Here is a 22,157-nt window from a genome sequence, read left to right as displayed (position 1 = left end):
CACGTAGTGTACTATTTATTCACAACTAATCACATTACATGCTATCTCTCCCAACTTGCTCTCTGTCTAGGGAGGCTGTGGGTTTTCTACGCTGTTCAAGCCATGTTTGATTGGAGAAGTTCCTTATAGGATTTTGTAATAAAATTTAAACTAAATTTATAGTCATAAAACTAATGATCCAGGCAATCTTTGAAATGCATTTCACTTCCTTAATTGTTCACTGAGGCTTTTTCTCAGAGTAATATTACATGTACCATAATCATGCTAAAGATTTTCCATTTGGTTCTAAATTCAAATATTCTGTCTTGCTGACAGACAGTATAGAGCGAGGAGTGGATCCCTAGATGATAGAGTATGCATATTTCCAACTTAATTAGATAGTAATAAGTGGGTCAATTAATGGTTATGCCAATTTATATTGCCACCATATCTTTGATGCTCCATATCCTCAAAAAAAATGTTACTGTAACTTTTTAAATTTTGCTAACCTAATAGATATTAAATCATATCTTCTTGTTAAAAGATTATGTAAATATCTCTCAGATGAATTCTATAGTTTTCCCTTAAAGGTCTTACTACCCTTTTATTAGATTTATCTATCAGGTACTTTAAAACTTTGGTTGCTAATGTACAAGGGAGATTTTTAAAAGATTACTGTTTGTGTTTGCTGCTGATGTATAGCACATAATTGATGTTTGTATATTGATCTTATTATATCTGACAATCTTGCCAGTTTCTGCTATTAATTCTAAAACAACACTGGCAGAGTCTCTTGAATTTTCTATGTAGACAACCACATATCATCAAAAACCACATATCAACAAAATAATGACAATTTTGTTTCCTCCCATCTTTTTCTTGTCTTACTGTGCAGATTGTAGCTAATAGTGCAATACAGAAACAGACAATGAGCATCCTTTTCCTATTCCTAACTTGAGAGAAAATGTTTCTAATTTTCTTTTCCCATACTTTATTTGTAAAGCTATACCAGGCTCAAATAAATTTAAGAATACTTCCTCTTTTTTAATTCTTTGGGAGATTTTGTACAAGATTGAAATGTTTGTTCTTTGAATATTTCCTAGAATTTGATTGTAAAATGGTCCATCCTAATTTCGTTAAGTTTAAGGATTTTAACTGATTAAATCTTAAATAGGTATAGCTCTAATCAGTTATTTTAAGTCTTTTCATGAACTAACCTTTGGCTCTGATGTGTCTTTATTTTCTTTTTCACTGGCTTTTGCTCATGACTTTTTTCTTTTGAGGTTGTGCTTTGTAAGTTTACTTGAATATTTACATCATCAATGTCTTTCTCCTTTCCTAATATAAGCTTTAAAAAATTTGTCTCTAAATCCACTTAAGGTACACCCCACAAGTTTTGTTATATATTGAGTTTTAAATTTATATTAATTTTTGTCCTGTGAGTCATCTGAATTTTTAAATCCCCAGATATAAATTTATGTGTTTAGTCTTTTATTGTTGATTAAATTAATTGTTTTGTGGTCAGACACCATAGCTATATTAATTTTTCAAAATATTTTGAATATGTTCAGTATTATCAATTTTGTAAGTATTCTGTATTTCTGTGTATTCTTTAATTATGGAATGATATTTTATATATATATATATATATATATATAAATCTTACATAATTTTTCCTTCTAAATGGGTCAATCTTGTGTTATATATTTTGAGGCTCTGTTAGAGGTGCATACAATTTTTCCTCATATTTTATGACTATTTTAAATGGTAGTCTGTATGTGACAACTCTACACTGACATTTTTGTAAGGGTCTAATCCTGTTGTAACTGTTGAATATTATTTATAGATGTGTGTGTGTGTGTGTGTGTGTGTGTGTGTGTGTGTGTGTGTGTGTTGATTTTGGATTGTGACCTCAAAGTTCAGTGGGGCTTTATTGAGCAACCTGCAGAGCTGGACTAGAGGATATGGTTTGTGTTAGCTTCTGCCTGGCATCCAGTGGATGTTACTAGTCTGGGACTGTTACAATAATGCATTTCATCTTATTCATGATTCTTAGACCACACAATTAATACAGATTAAAACCTGAACTCTACTGGAGAAGAAGCAATTGATTACAAACTCCCAGGAGAGGCATCCCACACACACATGCATGCATATCGCTCTGCTGTCCCCTGGAACCCAAGCCAAGAGATAGAAACTTCCTTATTCTCTCCCTTTGTCAGTGAAGAGGTTTTAATTTCTAATCTATTCTCTCACTGAGGTTATGATATTTTGAAGATCTTGGCTTTATATAGGAGTCTAAAAAATCCCACATTGCATAGATCAAAGAAATTGTCTTCTGTCTCTGTGAAGCCATTTAAAACCAAAGTCCTTTGGTTACCTCAGGGTAGTCAAAGTATTCTCCCTGTTACAGCTGTAGTTTTCATTTACCATATCACTTTTGCACACTGGGGGTTTCTAGCATATTTTTGTAAGTTCAGGTATTCATTTAAAGGCATCCTTGCTATATTTTATTCAGCATTTCTAGGTGCTGTTGGATCTTCATTAATTTTTGCTCTAGAAGGATTTTCAAGTTATCTAGTCTCCAAGTTTTGGATTTTTTTTTCTGTATAAGACAAACTACATGTTAAGTTGTAAGATGCAAAAAGGCCTGAATGTTCGTGAAATTCATTTTTTTAACCCTTGAGTTCAAAACTTCCATCAGGATATATTTAGCTGATGATGTCTTTTGTTAATCTTTGTCAAAACATAATGAGCTCTTTCAAACTACAGATTCAAATTTTTCTTCAACTAAGGCATTTTTGGTTCATATATATTTTTTATTATTGCTTCTGTTTTGTTAGTCATTATCTGTTCTTTGGGGATGCTATTCATTCAATTTGTAGAGTAGTCTACTTGAATCTAACATAGTTTTACCTCATAATTTCGATCCTGTCCATTTTCCCTACATTCTGGTAAGTTTTTATCAAGCTAGTTCTTCACATCATTACTTTCCTGCAGTGATTATTTTGATCTTTACTGCTTTTAATGCAGCTTTATATTCTGCAAATTCCAGATTTATTTTCTTAAAACCTTCTATTATACCTTTATTGCTTCTTTTCTATTTCTGACACTTAACCAGCTGTCTTTTTTTCATTCTAGTCTCATTTTATCTTATGTTTCATGTCTTATATCCTGAATTCCATGTACACTTGAAAATTGTAAGAATTCAACAAAGATGCTATATATAATTTCTTATTTTTAAACCCTCCCCCACAAATATTTTCTAAACATCAGTTCACTCTTTTCCTCCTGGAGGCTGCAATTTAATCCTTTAATTATATACAATCTCCTTTATAGGCTCCGTGTTGTTGCTTTCCTTGCTTACTCATTCAGGAACCTTGAGAAGCCTTTCAGAACTTTACAATGGCCCCCAAATAAGGTGGATCCTCTCACCTCTTATTTAGGTGTGTTGGAATCAAATTCTCAGATATTTAGTTGATACACATTTACATTATCAGTTAAATAATCCAGTGACTTTCAGAAATGGGAATGAAGCCAGGACTATACTGTTCCTTGCTAGTGGTGGTATCCGCCATATCAGGGACGAGCCCTCATATCTGGAAGAAGAAAAGCCACTGTTTCTACTTCGAATACACTATCAAATTTTTGGTTGTTCCACTATAACTGTTTTAAATGAAAGTAATCAGCATATTGGCTATGCCACTCATTTTCCCAACAGTCTTTTTATAGGCCTCAGCCCTCCAAGTTAGTGAGGGTGAAACTACTATTTATTTCTTGCCCATGAAGGCAAGCTACTCAAAGTAAAAGGTTCAGTTAGTTAAACTTGGGTGTCTGATCCTCAATCTGATGCTGTACATTTCTGGGCAAGTACCCTTCCTTAATTGCAGAACTGATACATTGTTTTCCCAGGTTTCTTTTGTTTGTTTGTTCTTTTATCTTCAATCAAGATCTAGGACGGAGAATTTAAGTGCTTGTGCTCAAATCCGTAAATGTCCTGTACTTCATAAAGGTTAACGCTTTCTTCTTTGGAGATTTGCTTTCAACTACAGGTGGACAAATCAGAGTCCTCACCTGGGATGCTGATAAAATGATGCTAGTTATGTTCCGATAAGCATATAAAAAATAAAAATGAAAAAACATGACAATATTTTTCATTGCTAATGTAAGAAAAGTGTTCAAGTAAGTAAAAAATGGATAATTTCTGTTCATTCATTCATTCTACAAAAATTTATGACTTCATTACTGTTTAGGGCACTGGGATAACTATTGGAAACACAGAGATGGCCACAGCATTCCGTGACTTAAGGAGTTTAAAGGTTGGAGATGGAAACTGCCATGCTAATATATAATTTCAATATGATACAAATAATTGTTATAGTTTATAAGCCTGCTTTGAGAGTAGAGGGGAATCCCCTAGCTCTACAGAGTCAATGATGAAGGCACTAAAAGTACAGGTGTTTTTCAGAATTGTTATGGTAAGATATAAATATAGAAATGTAGCAAGAAAAAATATGTAATCTAGTATGGATAGATCAGAATTTTATGTGAGATGTAAATAAAGCCAGAAAGGTAAGTCATTGATCTTACATGCCCTACTAAGGGGTTGACCTTTATCTGAGAGACCATAGCAGTGACTTAAAGTTTTCATGTTGGGTTAAGAAATAGGTATATCTGCTTTTTAAAAATGGCAGCATGGAAAGTGGTCTGGAAAACTAAAAGCTGAGAGACACGTGAGGCAGTTACTGCAATATAATTAAGAAGATACAGAATATCTGATCTAAAAGCATTCCTAGTGTCAGTGAGACTGGAGAAAATTGAGTGATTTCTGCGACATTGCTGATGTAGAATCAATAGAAAATAATGACTTGCGTGCATGTTTGAGGGTTAAGAAACAAATTAGGAATGACTACAAAGTTTCTGTTTTAAGTTCCTGCATGGCCAGTGGGATCATTAACAGAAATCTGAATCAATGAAAAAGGAGTAGATTCGGGATGGAAAGAGAGTTCTCTTTTGAACTAAATGTTCAGGTAACAACTAAAGATATGGGCATGGATGAGATCATTCAGAGAGAATGTAGTATTAAAAGAGGACCAAAGATAGGTTCCTAGAGAAAGCTAATATGTAATAGGCAGGAAGAAGAAAAGGAATAGCTTTTTAACTAGAAGAGTGTCACATTTAGATAAATACCACAAGTAGAGCTATAGACTAAGATACAAAGGTCTAGCATTTGCTTATTTTTACAAATAAAACACATTTCACTTGTAATTTTCCACATTTAAAATGGCTAAGGCATTTAACCATTTATAACAAGAGTAGAAATTGAACAATCCTGAAAATGTCAGAGTGTCTAGTTGTGACTACTATGATTCCTATGGTAGAAAAGGCTACAGGGGCATGCCAAAATGATTAAGTATATAAAATATTATCTGACTAATCCATAGCTTTCTTGAAAGAAAAATAAAGCAACAGAACATCAGTAACAATTTTCTTCAAGTAAAATGAACACATCCAATTGTAATACCTCTAGAACACCACAGTGGTTACCTAAAGATTCTGTTATATACTGAACTTTCAGAGAGAAAACACACATTGGCTGCATTCAGAGCAATCTAATATTTTAAGTACGATTACCAGGTATATTCAGTTTTGATATACATAAGAAATTCTAAGGAATGTTACCATTGATTTGGTAATATCAGCCCAAATTTAAAACACTGGATTGGAACTATCTATTTGATAATAGGAAAATAACAGGATAATAATAATAACAATTCTTCATATCTTGCACGTAAAGTTTTTATTTTAATGTCTAACATCATTCTCTAAGCAAGTATTTAACAGTGTGGAAGAGGTTTATGTTATACTGTGGTAGGATAAAAAATGTTTACTGACAATAACGAGGTGAGCTTCAGTTATAGATGAAAAGGTGCGTCTATTTTGAATTCTATCATTATACAGCCAAAATTAAACTCTCCCAGGTTTTGAATTCCAAGTCCCAATATTTTAAGTGTGAATTATAGACTATTATGTTACAAGAAAAACCATATAATACTTCTTTTAAAAATTTGATTCAAAGGTTAACTTATACAAATCCTCCTTTTAAGTTAAGCAAAAAGATATTAATGAATTGTGCTCTAAGCAAATATTTCTCACTTTAACAACAGGATGTCTATTTTTAACTGCAGGTTTGGCTTTCACCCTATGATAGACTGCAGTATATACTATAGTATATTTTTTCAAAAAAACATTTTTAGAATTAAAAAAAATAAATCATGTTATAAAAACAAAAAGAAAACTAATTATCACAAAAGTAGTTATTCTAACAAATTATTTCCCCAAAAATATTTCTGAAAAATGTTAAAGCCTCCATAACCAAAATGTGCATATTTATTTCATCATTAAATCCCTATTTCTGAATGAGTTGTACATAAAAGCAACCAATAAGTCAATAAAATTTTGGCAACATCTTATTCAAGATTAGCATATTTATATAATAACAAATAAGCTAACAAAAATTAACATTAGAATGACGAAGCTAATAAGAAGAAAGTTTAATCATCTTCAGGATTAGATACAAAAACATTCCTCTCATCCTGGTGGGTCTTTCACTACTAATTTATAACACAATAACAACAGTATCTAATAAATGTAATAAATCAAACCTAAAGAAATTTAGGAACTGATTATTAACAGTAGTATTAATTGTTCACAGTTCTTAATGGATTTTAAAAGCAAATTAATGCCTAAATTCAAAGCATCCACAGAAAATACAATTCACTGTAGTTCTGGCTTTCCAACTGCTCCTTTAAAAAATATTTTTTCCTCTTATAGTGAAATATTTTTAAAAACATAAATATAGCTTCAGAGTCTCAGAGAGTATACTTACCACTCATGATGAAAACCAACCTTTCCAAAACATATTGCTCAAAACAACAATCCAACAGCAAAGGGAGTTATGCTAATCTCTAGGGGTAGAAGCCGATGGTGTAAACACATACACTGGAACATGCAGCACACAAAAAAACGAAAAGAGCTTGCTTTTGTTTTAAAAAGAAAAGCCCTTAGAAGCAAAGCATAACTGCCCAGCCTGAGATATCACTAGTAAACATCAAATTAATGCCAAAGATGTGTATAACTAGATTTAATTTTTTTCCCTCTAGTTAGCTTTGCCTCTTTCATATACCACTAGAACAACTCAAAATGGCAGGGAGAAAATGTTCGAACCAGGGTGTATAAGATGTTCTCAATTATATCAGCATGAGTTGTTACCACGGCAACATTAGACCAGAATTATCGGCTCACTTGTAACCAAGGAGTAGCTTTTCTAAAGCTTTAATTAACCAAGGCAAATAAAATACCTTTTTATTTATTTTTTTATTTCAGAGCCACATGATTTTTAAAATCACCATGTTTCTTAAATTTAAGCACTGATCTACCATTCTTACATCTTTCAAAGATATAAAAAAATTGCTGTTTTCTTCCAATACTCACACAGTCCCATGTTGAACCTGGCAAGGAACAAACAGCAGAATGATTGCACCTAAACGTCTCTCAATTACACCGGCTCTTACTGCTAGCTGTGGACCTCACTGATATTAAAATGCTGTGTGCCGTTGCTAGTGACTATTGGCGATGAATCTTATTGCCCAGATCGCTGATAGCTTTCATTTTTCATGAGCCAGAAAGCTATACTGCAGCACAAATGTTAACCATTTAAACATTATGTATTAAGGAAGAGACAAAATATAATTCTTTCTATAACTTTATTTTAAAGATCATAAAATAACTTAATTATAAACTTCCATTAAATTCAGCATTACAAACTGTCAGGTGCCACTTAGGTGGTTTTCAAAAGAGGGACATACACACAAAAAAGTTTCTGGTAATCATTGTTGAAGTGTAAAATTCCTTATATCCAACAAGATTAAGATGACAGATTGTATAGCAAGGTGGGCAGACGGGATGGCATGGTGAACAGAATATTTTGACTCCCAGAGACTCAAAATTTGTACCAAAACGGCACAAATGTTCTATATAGAATGGTGCCTTGTTAAGTGGAACTTCAGCAAGTGGATTTGCCATTTTAAAAGTTGCTAGATGAGACAGGACTTCCAGTGACAGGGGAATAAGGAAATCAGCAAACCTCCCCAAGAAACAACTACGAGCTGAACAGAATTGTCAAAAACAGCTTCATGGCTCTGGGAATTTAGCAATCCCAAATGACAAATGAGAAGCTTTTATTCATGAAAACCTGCTGACTTGTGTGTAAGGACAGGAGAGCCTGCGGTGTTATTGCCTGGTGCCGCTCCTGTTCCCACCGCTCAGTCAGTATGGTGCTTCTGCCAGGGCGGGGCCGGCCATGACAACCAACAGCTCTGATGCCAGAGAGGGCTTACTTGATTTAAAGAGGAGGCCAAAAAACCCCCAACAAGTGATGATGCCAATAAAAAAGAACAGCAAACAGTAGGAAATGAACAGGGAAATGTCCAGCTTTGCTAGTCTGAAGTGTGGCCTTGGTAAAGGTACACAGCAGGCTGGTGGTATAGCAAGAAATTGCACACAGAAAATGGAAATTCGGGAGGCAGAGGGGGCCTCGATAAACTCCCCACATATCCCTGGCTGACTAGGAAGCTGTCTGATAGGGGAGACCCAAGAGGGCCCAACAGAAAGTTAAGCTGGTACAGACTTGAAAACTGTCCGAATATTGAATGTGTTCCCCAACCCACAATCCACAAACCACTCCAACAATACAGACTGGCTCGAAGTGTGTAAATACGACTTTCGATTAATCACTGACTAACAATAAAATTATGCAGACACAGGGTAAACCCAAGCAGAGAAATCAGCAGCCAGACACCGTGGGGGGATACAGTCCATAGATTAAGGGCAAGAAAGTTAATAAAACAATATAACATAAATAAAAACAACCCTCAGGGAGGAAAAAAATAATCAGTATCCAGCACTGCTACAAAAATATTATTATTAAAAGTCCATTGTTTGATAAAAACATTATGTAATCCATAATGGGGAAAAAAAGGCAGACAATAGAAATTGTCTCTGTATGGGCCCAGATATAGAATTTAGTAGTTAAAAGACTTCAAAAGAAGTATTACACATATATCAAAAGATAAAAAAGAAATTGTGTTTAAAGAATTAAAAGAAAACATGATGGCAACGACATAACAAAGGTGATTTCAATATAAAAAGAGAAACCATTTAAAACATAAAAATTACAGACTTGGAAAAATACAACAACCAAAACGTCAAAACCTACCACATAGACCTAACAGCAGATTTGAGGACAAAAGACTGAATCAGTGAACCTGAAGACAGATCAACAGAAATCATCCAGCTGTGATGATGATCATGAAGAATACAGAGAAGAAAAGATAGAAGAAAAATGAACAGAGCTTCAGAAATCTGTAGGATATCAAGGTTATCAACACATACGAGTTTGTAATGGGACTCATAGGAGTGGATAGAGACAAACGGCAAAGGAAAAATATTTAAAGAAATGATGGTTGAAACTGCCATAGTTTGATAGAAAATATTAACCTACAGATCCAAGAAGTTTAAGTAATTCCAAGTAAAGTAAACACAAAGAGATCCACACCTAAACACATCATAGTCAAGTTGTTAAAAACCAAAGACAAAGAGAAAATCTTGAAAACAGCAAAAGAAAAACAACTAATCATGTAAAGGGGAAAAGCAATACAATTAATCTTAACAGAAATAAGAGAGGCTAGAAGGCAGTGGAATGATATATTCAAAGTGCTAAAAGAAAACAGAAAAAAAAATAGTTTACAACCATTCTCCACCTGGGAATACTATCCTCCAAAAACTAAGGTGAAATACACAATTCCCAAATAAACAACAACTGAGGGCATTTGTTGCAAGGAGAAATACTTCAGGAAGTCCTTTTGGCTTAAAAAAAAAAATGACACTAGACAGTATTCAAATTGCCAGGAGGAAATGAAGAATACTGAAAATTGTAAATACATAAGTAAAAGGCTATATAAGTGCATATTTTTATGTTTTCTTCTCCTAATTTCTTTAAAGGACTTAAAATTATAAGAAGCAATAATTAAAATACTTCATTTCTGGGTTTATAAACAAATACATGTAATATTTGTGAAAATAATTACACAAAACTGGAGAAGAATTTGAGCTATATTGGATCAAAGTAGCTATATTTTATTAGAATTAAGTCAGGACTATCCTGAAGTAGATTGTGAGGAGATAAAATGCATGTTATAACACCTAAATCAACTATTAAGAAAATATCTTTTAAATATTTAGTTTAAAAAATCAAAAAGGAATTAAAGTGGCACCCTATAAATATTCGTTTAACAAAAAAGGAAGAGAGGAGAGAAAACAAAAAAATCTGTAAGATATAGAGAAAACAAACAGCACAATGGAAGATGTAAATCCAGCCAAATCAATAATTACATTAAATGTGAATGAGATAAATATAAATCAAAAGGCAGAAATTATCAGACTAGATAAAAAAGCAAGGTATAACTATATGCTGTGTATACAGCCACACTTTAGATTTAAAGACATAAATAGGTGGAAATTAAAAAGAAAGAAAAAGACATACCATGCAAATAGTAACTACAAGAGAGCTGGAGTACCTATATCAATCTCAGATAAAATAGATTTTAATACAAGAAATATTACTAGACAAAAAAAATAAAGGACATGTCATAATGATAAAAGGGCCAATACTTCTGGAAAATTTAACAATTAGAATGCATTGAACAAAAGAGTCCCCAAAATACTAAAACAAAAATGACAGAATTTAAAGAACTAGATAATTTAACAATTATAGATGGAGATTTCAATATTCCTCTCTCAGTAATTCATGAAAAAACTAGATAGAAAATCAGCAAGGATACAGAAAACTTGAATAATACCATCAAAAGTGGACATTTGTAAAACACAGAATCTAATATCAGCAGAACAGACATTCTTTTTAAGCACACATAGACATTCTCCCTATTAAATATATTGTAAGCAATATAACAAATCTGAATTAACTTGAAATAATTAAAAGATCCCTCAAGATATGTCCTCTGGTCACAGCAGAATTAAATTAAGAATCAACAACAGAGAGACATTTTGGAAATCCCCATAAACAGTAATACCTTGGTTTGTGAGCATAATTCGTTCCGGAAATAAACTACTTGTATTACAAGACACCACTCGTTTACCACATTAAAATGTACTTGGTTTGTAAGCATAATTTGTTCCAGAAACAAACTACTCGTATTGCAGGACATCGCTTGTTTATCAAGTTAAAATGTATTAGAAATGTTTGCTTGTCTTGTGGAACACTCGCAAACCACGTTATTCGCAATCCAAGGTTTTACTGTATTTGGATTTAAGTCACAAAGAAATCCCAAGGGAAATAAGAAAATATTTTGAACTGAATGGAAAATACCTACAAGAAATCAACATTTGTGAGAAGATACTAATTACCAAATTTAGGAATAATAAGACAACATCACCACTGACACCTGAGGAATTAAAAGGGTTATAAGGGAATACTATCAATAACTTTATGCCAACTATATAAAATAACTTAGATGAAATGGACAAATTCATAGGAAACAAATTACCAAAACTAACTCAAGAAGAAATAGAAAATCTGAAAAGACCTATAAGCAAGTAAAATAATGAATTAGTAATGACACTTTTTCCCACAAAGAAAAGCTCAGGTGCCTATGGCTACCCTGGAGAATTATATAAAACATTTAGAGATATAATGCCAATCCTGCACAAACATTTTCAGAATACAGAAGAGGATGTTACACTTCCCATCTTAGTCCATGAGGCCTGGTACCAAAGTTAGACAGTGCTAGACAAAGATCAAAAGAAAATTACAGACCAATACATCACAATGCTGAAGTCTTAATCAAAACATTAGCCAACCTAATACAGCAGTATATAAAAAGAATTATTTATACATGATGCCCATGGAGAATTCATCCTGGGATGGCAAAGTTGGTTCAACACTGACAATCCATTAATGGAATATACCATATTAGAATAAAAAACAAAACTACATAATCATCTCAATACATGTAGAAGCATTCCACAAAATCCAATACCTGTGGTAAAACCTCTAACAAACTAGGACTAGAAGGGAACTTCCTCAAGCTGATGAAGGACATTGTGTGTGTGTGTGTGTGTGTGTGTGTGTGTCGGGGGGGGGGTAGTGGGAGGACTCTATAGCTTACATCATATAGTATGGTGAAAGATGGGATGCTTTTCCCCTAAGACTGGTATAAGGCAAGGAGGTCTGCACTCTCCACTCCTAAGCATTGTATTGGAGGTTTTAATCAATGCAATGAGGTTAGAAAAAAGATACTAGGGCTGGCAGAGTGGCGCGTTGGTTAGGAGTTAGCTTGGGACACCAGTTCTGAGCAGCAGGGCCCCGGTTCAGATCCCACATGAGGGCCAGTCCAGTGACACTGCACCCTCTCCAGCTAACTGGTGAACAACAGCTTGACCTGGAGCTGGGCTGCCATGAGTCACCGGCGACAGCGTAGGCTGCAGTGGAGCTGGCCAGCAGTGGNCTTACATCATATAGTATGGTGAAAGATGGGATGCTTTTCCCCTAAGACTGGTATAAGGCAAGGAGGTCTGCACTCTCCACTCCTAAGCATTGTATCGGAGGTTTTAATCAATGCAATGAGGTTAGAAAAAAGATACTAGGGCTGGCAGAGTGGTGCGTTGGTTAGGAGTTAGCTTGGGACACCAGCTCTGAGCAGCAGGGCCCCGGTTCAGATCCCACATGAGGGCCAGTGACACTGCACCCTCTCCAGCTAACTGGTGAACAACAGCTTGACCTGGAGCTGGGCTGCCGTGAGTCACCGGCGACAGCGTAGGCTGCAGTGGAGCTGGCCAGCAGTGGGTGTGAGCTTTCATGAGCCTTCATGAGCCGCCATGAGTGGCTGTCCAATGGCTGGCAAGCGACTGCCTCACCTGGGAAGAGTTCAATGATAATACCAACATGGGCCAGTGAAGCAACATCCTCCACAATTAGACTAAAGAACAAAAGGACAGCAACTTATCTGTTTCCCTCCCCCAATTCCCCAATAAATATCTTTTAAAAAAAAGATACTAAAAGCATAAAGACTGATAAATAAAACTGTCTTTATTTGCAGACAATATGAGTCTATACATAGAAAATTCTATGGACTCTACAAAGAAACTACTAGAACTAATAAGTTTAGTACCATCATAGGATATAAGATCAATATACAAAAGTCAAAAACATACTAATACACTAGGAACAAACAATCCAAAAAATAAAATTAAGAAACAACTTCATTCACGATATTGGTAACAGAAATAAAATACTTAGAAATCAATTTAAGAAGACTTGTTCACTAAAAAATAGAAAACACTGCACAGAAATTAAAGAATATTTAAATAATGGAGAGATATTTCATGTTCATGAATTGTAAGAGTCAATATTGTTAAGATGGGAATTCTCCACAAATTAATCTACAGATTCAATCCAATCTCTGTTAAAATACTAGCAGGCTTTTCTTCAGAAACTAACAAGCTGGTGCTAAAATGTATATGGAAATGCAAAGAACCTAGAATAGCCAAAACAATTTTGGTAAGGAACAAAGTTGGAGGACTTACACTACTTGATTTTAAAATTTATTTTAAAGTTACAGTAACCAAGACAGTGTGACATGGCATAAAGATACACATATATAGGTCATTGGGACAAAACTAAGAATTTAGACATGAACCCTTGCATTTGTGGTCAATTGATTTTTGACGAAGGTGCCAAGACAATTCAATGGAGAAAAGAGTCTTTTCAACAAATGGTGCAGTAAAAATTGGCTATCCAAAAATTGGAAAAAAGAACTTCACGCCATACCTCACACCCTATACACAAAATTTAACTCAAAGAAAGGATTTGTAGATGAAAGCACAGAATAAAAATCTTCACTACCTTGGGTTAGACAAAGATTTCTTAAGATTTGGCACCAAAAGCATAATCCATAAAGGAAAATAACTATACATTGGACTTGATTAAAATTACAGACTTTTGCTCTTCAAGGACATCATTCAAAAAAATAAGACAAGTCACAGACTGGGAGAAAATATTTGCAAATTATGTATTTGGTAAAGAATTTGTGATTGTAGTATATAAAGAACTTTTAAGACTTGATACTAAAAAGACAAAAACCCTCAATTTTGAAAATGGATAAAAGATTTGAAAATACATTTCTCCAAAGTAGATATACCAAAGGCTTATGAGAACATGAAAATATGCTCAACATCATCAATCATTAGGGAAATACAAACTGAAAACCATAATGAAATACCAATTCACACACACCAGAATAGCTATAATCAAAAAAGACTGATGATACCAAGTATTAACAAGGATAACAAGGATGTGAAGAACCTGTAATCCTGGTGGTGGGAATGTAAAATGGTAAAGCCACTTAGGAAAAAAAACAAAATTGGAAGTTAAAAAGATAAACATAAACTTACCATATGACCCAAAAATTATATTCCTAGATACAGACTCAAGAGATATGAAAGCATATATCCACCCAGTCTTGTATACAAATATTAATAGCAACATTATCCAAATAACCCCAAATTGGAAACAATGTTTATCAATTGTTGAATTGATAAACACAATGTTATATCCTAACAACATAATATAATTCAGCAATAAAAAGGAACCAAATATTGATATGTTCTATAACATGAATATTGAAAATGTTACTTTAAATGTAAGAAGCCAGAAAAAATAGATTACATATTGTATGATTTCATTTATATAAAATATCCAGAAAAGGAAATCTGTAGGGATGGGAAAACAGACCAGAGTCTGTCCCAGGTTGAAATGAAAGTGAGAATTTATTACAAAATGGCTCAAAAGAACTTTTTGGGGTGATGGGAAATATTCCAAAACTGAATTGTGATGATGACTGCAACACTCTATAAATTACTAAACTTATTAGTAATTGTACACTTACAATGAGTGAGTTTTATGGTATGTAAATTATACTTCAATTTAAAAAAAACATTGTCAAATGCTTCTCTAAGAGACAGTTGGCTTGAAGCATATCTTTGCTGTGGACAACTTAATTATGTAAATGTAAGGCTGAGAGTCATTCATTATTTTGGGGCAATGATCTAACAAAGCCCTTTGAAACTTGGTAAAGGCTATTCCTTCTCAACACCCTGTGGTCTTGAGATCAGATAGACTACTTTTCCAGACAATATCTTACTACATTTTTAAGTAAATCCTGTTTTCAAATGTGCACACATTTATGTTATTTTCTTATAATAACGTCTTTCTCTGAGTCTCAAAATTATATTCCTTCTTCAATATGATGGTCCCATCTTCTCTTTCCTGTTAAATCCTTCTTACACTAAACTCCCACAATAAGCTCTATGCCCTCAATATTATGTTGTTGTATGTTTGCTCTTCCTACTCTTGTTTTTGAGGATAAGAACGAGATCTTATTTTTCCTCGAGATCTGTCTATAGACTAGGTAAAAGAGTTTGCCAAGTGAGTAAAAACTGATCACTATCAAGAAGCTTGTGGAATAGTTGTGGATGGAAAAAGCAGATAAAAGTTTTGGAGAGATAAAACTGACTAGATAAAATGGTCTGTTATAACCATTTTATTTACCCAGTTCTACCTAAAGAAATCCATACATAAAATTGCTTATTTGTTCAATATAGTATTTAAATCTAAGATTCACTAAAATGGATTTGCATCTGCCAGAGAAGTAGCCTAGGATAGGTAAAGAGTTTGATGGTATTCATCCATTCAGTCCTTAAAATGTTCTAATTAGATATTCATTAAATGTATAAAGTCCAGGATTTAAACTGTGCAAAACTTAATCAAATTCTGCATTATATTACTTGATACATCATTTATGATGGAAAGAATATTAAAAGCTAACTATAATAAATTTGCTAGAAAGAAAACTCAATGAATGTTAATACTCCCATTCATTTTGATTCAGAACAAAAAGCAGAATTCCTCCAAGCTATTCTTTTGAACTTCATGTACTTATATATACATGGGATTGATCAGCTGTTAAATATGTATGTTATCAAACAGGAGTTCCTGTTACTTAATTTAGTAGTAAAAGATGAAACACATTTAAGGCACTTGGAAACCACTATTTGGCCTTTATTCTGCACTTCTTCCTATATTTAATGTCACTGCAGATGAAAGAAACTTGAAGTAAAACTTGTTACATTCATTTGTACCTAAATAGTTAATCTTTACTCAATAGTTCATGAACCTAATTAAAAAAAAATTACATGTAGTTTCTCTGCTTAGTTGATTCCTTAAAATAGCACTTTGGGAGCAAGCATATTCAGGGTACGTATTATCAGAAGATACAACATTCCTTTTGCTTGTCTAACAAGTCATGCAAGTAAGCTGCTTTCAGTAGCTTTGAAGAATGTGGTTTGTATAAAACTTCATATGGTCAAAACTCTTTCTATAACTCATTCTAGAAATGAATAAAAATTTGTGTTTTCACCACAAAAATAAACCTTGGAATTTTGCAATGATAGGATTCCTCGTTTTCTGTCATACCAGTGTTCTCCTCTGTCAACAGATTCCATAATAGGAAACGAGAGCTTCAAGCTTACCATACTCATTATTACATATATAAAATTATTGCATATATTTGATATTTTGGGGATATGAAAGGGAGAAGAGAGTGGAAGAACACTTGATTAATGAACATCAGTTACTATTTAAGTATTTCTTATATCATGCCTATTATTTGCAGAGTTACAAGGTTTGCACCTAATTTTACTTGTGCACAGTGATCCTATTTATTTTGTGACATCACAATAAAAAAATGTTAACAGCATTTTATCAGTCAGTTTTTTTCCAAAAGAAATCATCGCTCACGATATTATCTTCTGGGGCTAGATTTTAAAATGTGTTTCAGAAAACATCATAGGCCCCATACATTTTGAAAATGGTGAGAGTATAGTTCAAACATAGCTTTTAATTATTAAAAGCCCATGATATTCATTCAAAATACATTTATTAAATACCCACTATTTGGAGGAAAAGATATTAGTGAAACAGAAATTAGTTAAGTACTGTTCTCATTCCTCATTGAGCTTTTAATTAAAAGATCTTTGAAATGCATAAACAGGGCTGCCAAAAGGCCTTAGGAGATGGCAATTTAACAGAACAGGGCAAGCAGAATGAATAACAAACTTTTGTTGCACGGTAAATTTTAATAATGTATTATTATTTCCAAATTCATTAGTTCATGAACTTGATATTTGAGATTCCTCATCTATCAACTTGTTATGAGTATGTGGTAAGAATTAATTATAAACAGTCAAAACCTTTAGAGTAAAAAAAAAAGTATACAAATATTTGTTTTTTACTTTCTCCCTAAAATAATTTGATGGTAAACTAATTCTATGGAGTAAAAAAAATAATAATTCAAATAAGCTTCTATAGAACTATGAAGGTACTGTATAATCCAAGGAGTAAATTTTGTAAACAATTCTTGTTTTTGATTTTTTTTAACTGATTTTTCTTCCATAACTGCTATGGAATATATAAACTGAAACAGGCAAAACCTAGTGCTATTTGATGATCAAACAAACACACCAAAAAGGGCATAAGTACTAAGGGTAATTCTATTGTCCCTTTAATCAGAGTGACAAAAATACCTTGGGGAGAATCCAAGGTGATATGTGGAATGGAGGCACTGCTATTGTTTATACGTGAAATTTATCTTTTAAAATGAATGTCACCAAAAATGGTTACATATCACCATTTTAGCAAAGGAGGCAGCAAGTCCAAACATTTTAACAATCCTGGAAAGAATGCGATGTATGGATAAACAACTTTTCCCTCCACATAAATATAATTATAAATGCTTTTGGTTTTTAAAATGTTATGAATACAAGATTTCACATAGACTAATCATACAATGTTTTTATATTATTGTAGAAACCTTGCTTGTAAAACTGAAATAAGTTTCACATATGTATTTAAAAATAAAAGTTGGCAAACAAAATAGAAATGTAATTAATAACTCAAGAGTGTTTTTGTCCCTTTCAAATTTTAAGTCTTATGCATCAAAGAAGTTTTGAAAAATAAACTGATCATTGTTTCTAAAATGTAGATATTTCACTTTTATATGAGGATAAGCAACAAGAAAAACAAACCAGTTACACACACACTAGAAATGATGTAAAAATTTTGTAGAAAAGTTTCCCACTTATATTCAACTTAAACAGTTGTAGATAAAACAAAACAATGAACTACATGATTCGGCTCAACTTTTTTGTGGCATTTTTTCATCTTGATCTTGTAGAAATGTCCTTGTGCAAATCATAAAAAGACAAACAAAACATAGCTCTTTGTTTTATCCTAAAACTCCAATTAGTATTTTAGCTTCTAGATATAATGTATCATGAAAAAAAACTTACTTGATCTGTCCCATAACGCAGTATGTTCAGAGAAATGAAGGCTGTCATTTTCCAGAGCTGTTTTTTGATCATGTGCAGTACCTTTTGAGTGTCTATGAAATAACCGGTTAGCAAAACCTTCCAATTTCTGAAGAGCAGTTGTACCTGTATACTGGTTACAGGGTACTTCTTTATAAGCTGCCATTCATGTGCATTTACACTTCACTTAAAGTAACTGAAAATATTTCCAGAAGGAGCCCAACAACTTCTTACACAGAAGCTGAGAGCTATGCATGTGTCAAACTTCCTGTTTGCATGGTATTCAAACCACTACTGCTGTTCTGTTTCCTGTTAATATAAAACAGCAAGCACATTACTGAGCCTTTCTTAGCCAAACTCTTCATCTCAACTAGGGGTGGGGATTTTAAAGACTTGAAGTATTGGCCTACAAGAGTGTATGTTCAACAGTGTTTTAATATTAATACACAGGCTAATGCTTTGTAGATACATAATAGGCTAAAACATTTCTTTTTAAAAAGCGAAACTTGTTAAATATGTATTACAACCCTATGCAAACAATTAAAGCCAAACCACTCTCCAAATATAATGTTAAAAATGTTGTTTTTTTCCCCTAAGAAATCAGCTAATATACAGATTTTATGAACCCTTATCAGCAGTTAACTTTTTATCAAAAACTGGCATGGAATGGATATTACAAAACTTTTGCAAAACAAATTTATAACACATATACTTTAACTAAGAAAAAATCTGAACTAGCACTTAAAACAAGAACTAAATGTTGCTAACTCTTTGATTTAAGTCTAATATACACAGAAAAAACAAAAAATTAGTATGTCAGTATTGCTTATCAAAATTATAATACACTGACAAGTGCCTATGAATACTACATTTTAAAACATTTAAACATTTTTAATAGAACAAAATAAGATTTAAAACTATATAAAATCAGCCGCAGCAAATTTTAATTTAAAGGAAAAAATTCTTTCTAGTTGACTGACATGTTAATTTCTAAACTTAGCACAGAACTATAGCTTACCTGACCCCTGATTTAGGAGGTTTCACTTAGAAATAGCTCCTTTGATTAAAAGTAAATAAAATTTACCATTGTCCATTTGCAGGAAAAAGTAACCTGTGACATATAACACTGATTCTGAGTACCTGCCTTTTTACACTAATTAAAAATTGAGACGTTTGTGTGGTTTTCTCTTTGAAAGCTCTAAATAAGGGAAAGAAAGAAGAAGGAAGGAAGGAAGGAAGGAAGGAAGGAAGGAAGGAAGGAAGGAAGGAAGGAAGGAAGGAAGGAAGGAAAGAAAGAAGGAAGGAACCTTTTAAAATATTTATCTAAAAAAAATCTTGATCCAAGTTTCCTGCCAGCCACTTGACAAATAGAATAGTAACAAAAATGTAATCAAATGAGCGCGCGCGCACACGCGCGCGCGCGCACACACGAAACACTGACTAATGAATTTTGCCAAATAATAGCTCAATTGTGTACATTGTTTTGTGTAATAAAATTAGTATCGATCTAAACAAATAGGCAACAGTATCTATAAGACTAAACTTCTTAAATTTGTAACTTTCTGTATAAATGTGTGCATAATAATAGATAAATTGTTTAACAGCTGACTTTGCTCTAACACAAAACAGACACTGAACAAGTCTGCAGTCTTTAATAAACATCTACAGAGCATGGACTTTGTATGGGTAGAAGTGGATAAAATTCTTGATTCTTTGACTTTCTCTCTCTTGAGAGAAACTCTATTCACCCTCAAGGCTCACTACAAATGTCAACCCCTCTCAGTGAGGTTTCCCTTAAAATTTGCTATTTATAAAATGTATGCCTCAAATTGTGAATTACTTGAACTCCTAAATGCAATGTATGTATTAAATACTCAATGAATATATATAGAAGTATCCATTCATTTTTAACAAATTAAAGGTCTAAGTAGAATTGTCAAACACTTAAAAATATTTTAATTTTATTTATGATAGGATCATAGTTCAATATAAAAATAATAGAAGTAATGTCATTAAACTCCATTTTATCTATATCCAGTCAGTTACTAAATCTTATTCAGTCTTTGAGTTCCATTTTTATAAGTGCATATGTGAATTTCTAAAATAACTTATTCCCCTGCTTCCAGGCACTCCTTTCAATCACTCATCTTTGACATATTAACTTCCCCAAAATATTACTCATGTTATTCCCTTGCCAACTGCACAAACTAATCCTAATATTTCAGCCCCCACCATATTCATTTTTATCACAACACATCTAGCAAGACTTAAATTTAATGTTGCTTGACTTTAGTGCAGATATTTCAGATTCCTAACTGGACACCAAGATCAATTTATTTTTTTAAAAATGCATAAACCTTATAACAAAATTACTGTAGAAAAAAAAAGTAAGCTTTAGTGGATGAGCGCCTAGAAAACCTACATTTGAAATCTGAACATTTTTTTCCAATAAAGCTGTCTCCATTTGTTACAAAGTCTTATTGAAAGTAGGATCTTTAGTCCTGAGAGCAATATTTCTATATATGGTAACATGACCAGGAAGCTGTCACTATGGAAGTATTTAGACGATTTGATTTTCATTAAAAAGAACTCTACTGGCATCTACTGCTAGAAAGAAACAACTACAGCTTTAACTAAAACGGAATTCCCTCATAATTCAAATTAATCTTAAGAAGAATATTACCTGTTATTTTTCCTGATGGTTTTTTCAGAACTTTAATTTGTACTAAAATATTTAGTCATGTACCCAACATTTGCTGTAATAGCATATCTTATACTCTATTAATAGTTTAATTAAATAATGTATGATAAGCTAGAGGGTAATCAGCTTTAGTTTATAGTCCTTATTCATTCTGCATTAATTTTAGAAATTATAATTTTCAGAGATAAAGCTCTACGATTGACATAAGATACCATAAAATACTGTTTTATTTCTTAAATTTAGTAATAGTCATGATATCTTGTGTGTACCAAGCACTTTATAACATATAAAATTATTTCCACTGGGTCATCAGGTCTTTATAAATGAAGTAAGCAGTATTTTATTTTATTATTATTTTTTAATTATTTTTTATTAGTTTCAGGTTACAAAACATAGTGATTAGACATTTGTATACCTCACAAATAACACCAATAGGCCTATTATCCATATGACACTGTACATAGTTACTAGAATATTATTGACTATATTCCTTATGCTGTACTATATATCCCCATGACTATGTTTTTTTAAAATTATACTTGACATTCAATATTATTTTATATTAGTTTCAGGTGTACAGCGTAATGGTTAAAACATTTATATAATTTAGGAAGTGATGCCCCCGATAAGTCTAGTATCCATCTGACATTATACATAGTTTTTACTTATTGACTACATACCCCATACTGTACTCTATATCCCTGAGACTCTTCTGTAACTACCAATTTGTACTTAATCCCTTCACCTTTCTCAGTTAGCACCACCCCACTCCCTACTCCCACCCCCGGGTCCGCCCCAGACCCCTCTATCTGGTAACCATGAGTTTGTTTCTGTTTTGTTTGTTCATTTATTTTGTTAGATTCCACATATAAGTGAGATTATATGATATTTTTCTTTCTCTGTCTGACTTATTTCACTTAGCATAATGCCCTCTTGGTCCATCCATGTTGTCGCAAATGGTAAGATTTCATTCTTT

At 32.8% G+C, this 22,157-nt stretch overlaps 1 protein-coding gene across 12 annotated transcripts in view; it reads right to left on the bottom strand.

Annotated features, from left to right (window-relative positions):
• The window catches only part of PRKACB (protein kinase cAMP-activated catalytic subunit beta), a 109,246-nt gene that overhangs the window by 39,598 nt on the left and 47,491 nt on the right, over window positions 1-22,157 (bottom strand). For 2 of the 12 annotated variants that reach the window (XM_019647753.1, XM_019647756.1), the window contains exon 1: window positions 6,869-7,187. The exons of 2 other annotated variants lie outside the window; for them this stretch is intronic. In XM_019647753.1, coding sequence (XP_019503298.1) covers window positions 6,869-6,875 — 7 coding nt within the window. In that variant the 5' untranslated portion in view covers window positions 6,876-7,187. Of the gene's footprint in view, window positions 1-6,868; window positions 7,188-7,473; window positions 7,713-18,462; window positions 18,783-22,157 lie in introns of those variants that run through there. 8 more of the 12 variants (XM_019647761.1, XM_019647758.1, XM_019647751.1 and 5 more) reach the window with 7 other exon arrangements.

This window comes from Hipposideros armiger, unplaced genomic scaffold, assembly GCF_001890085.2.
Source record: "Hipposideros armiger isolate ML-2016 unplaced genomic scaffold, ASM189008v1 scaffold_115, whole genome shotgun sequence".
In the NCBI taxonomy this organism is placed as follows: domain Eukaryota; kingdom Metazoa; phylum Chordata; class Mammalia; order Chiroptera; family Hipposideridae; genus Hipposideros; species Hipposideros armiger.
Note: the sequence above shows the minus strand (reverse complement) of the source record. Positions and strands in the feature narration are given on the sequence as shown.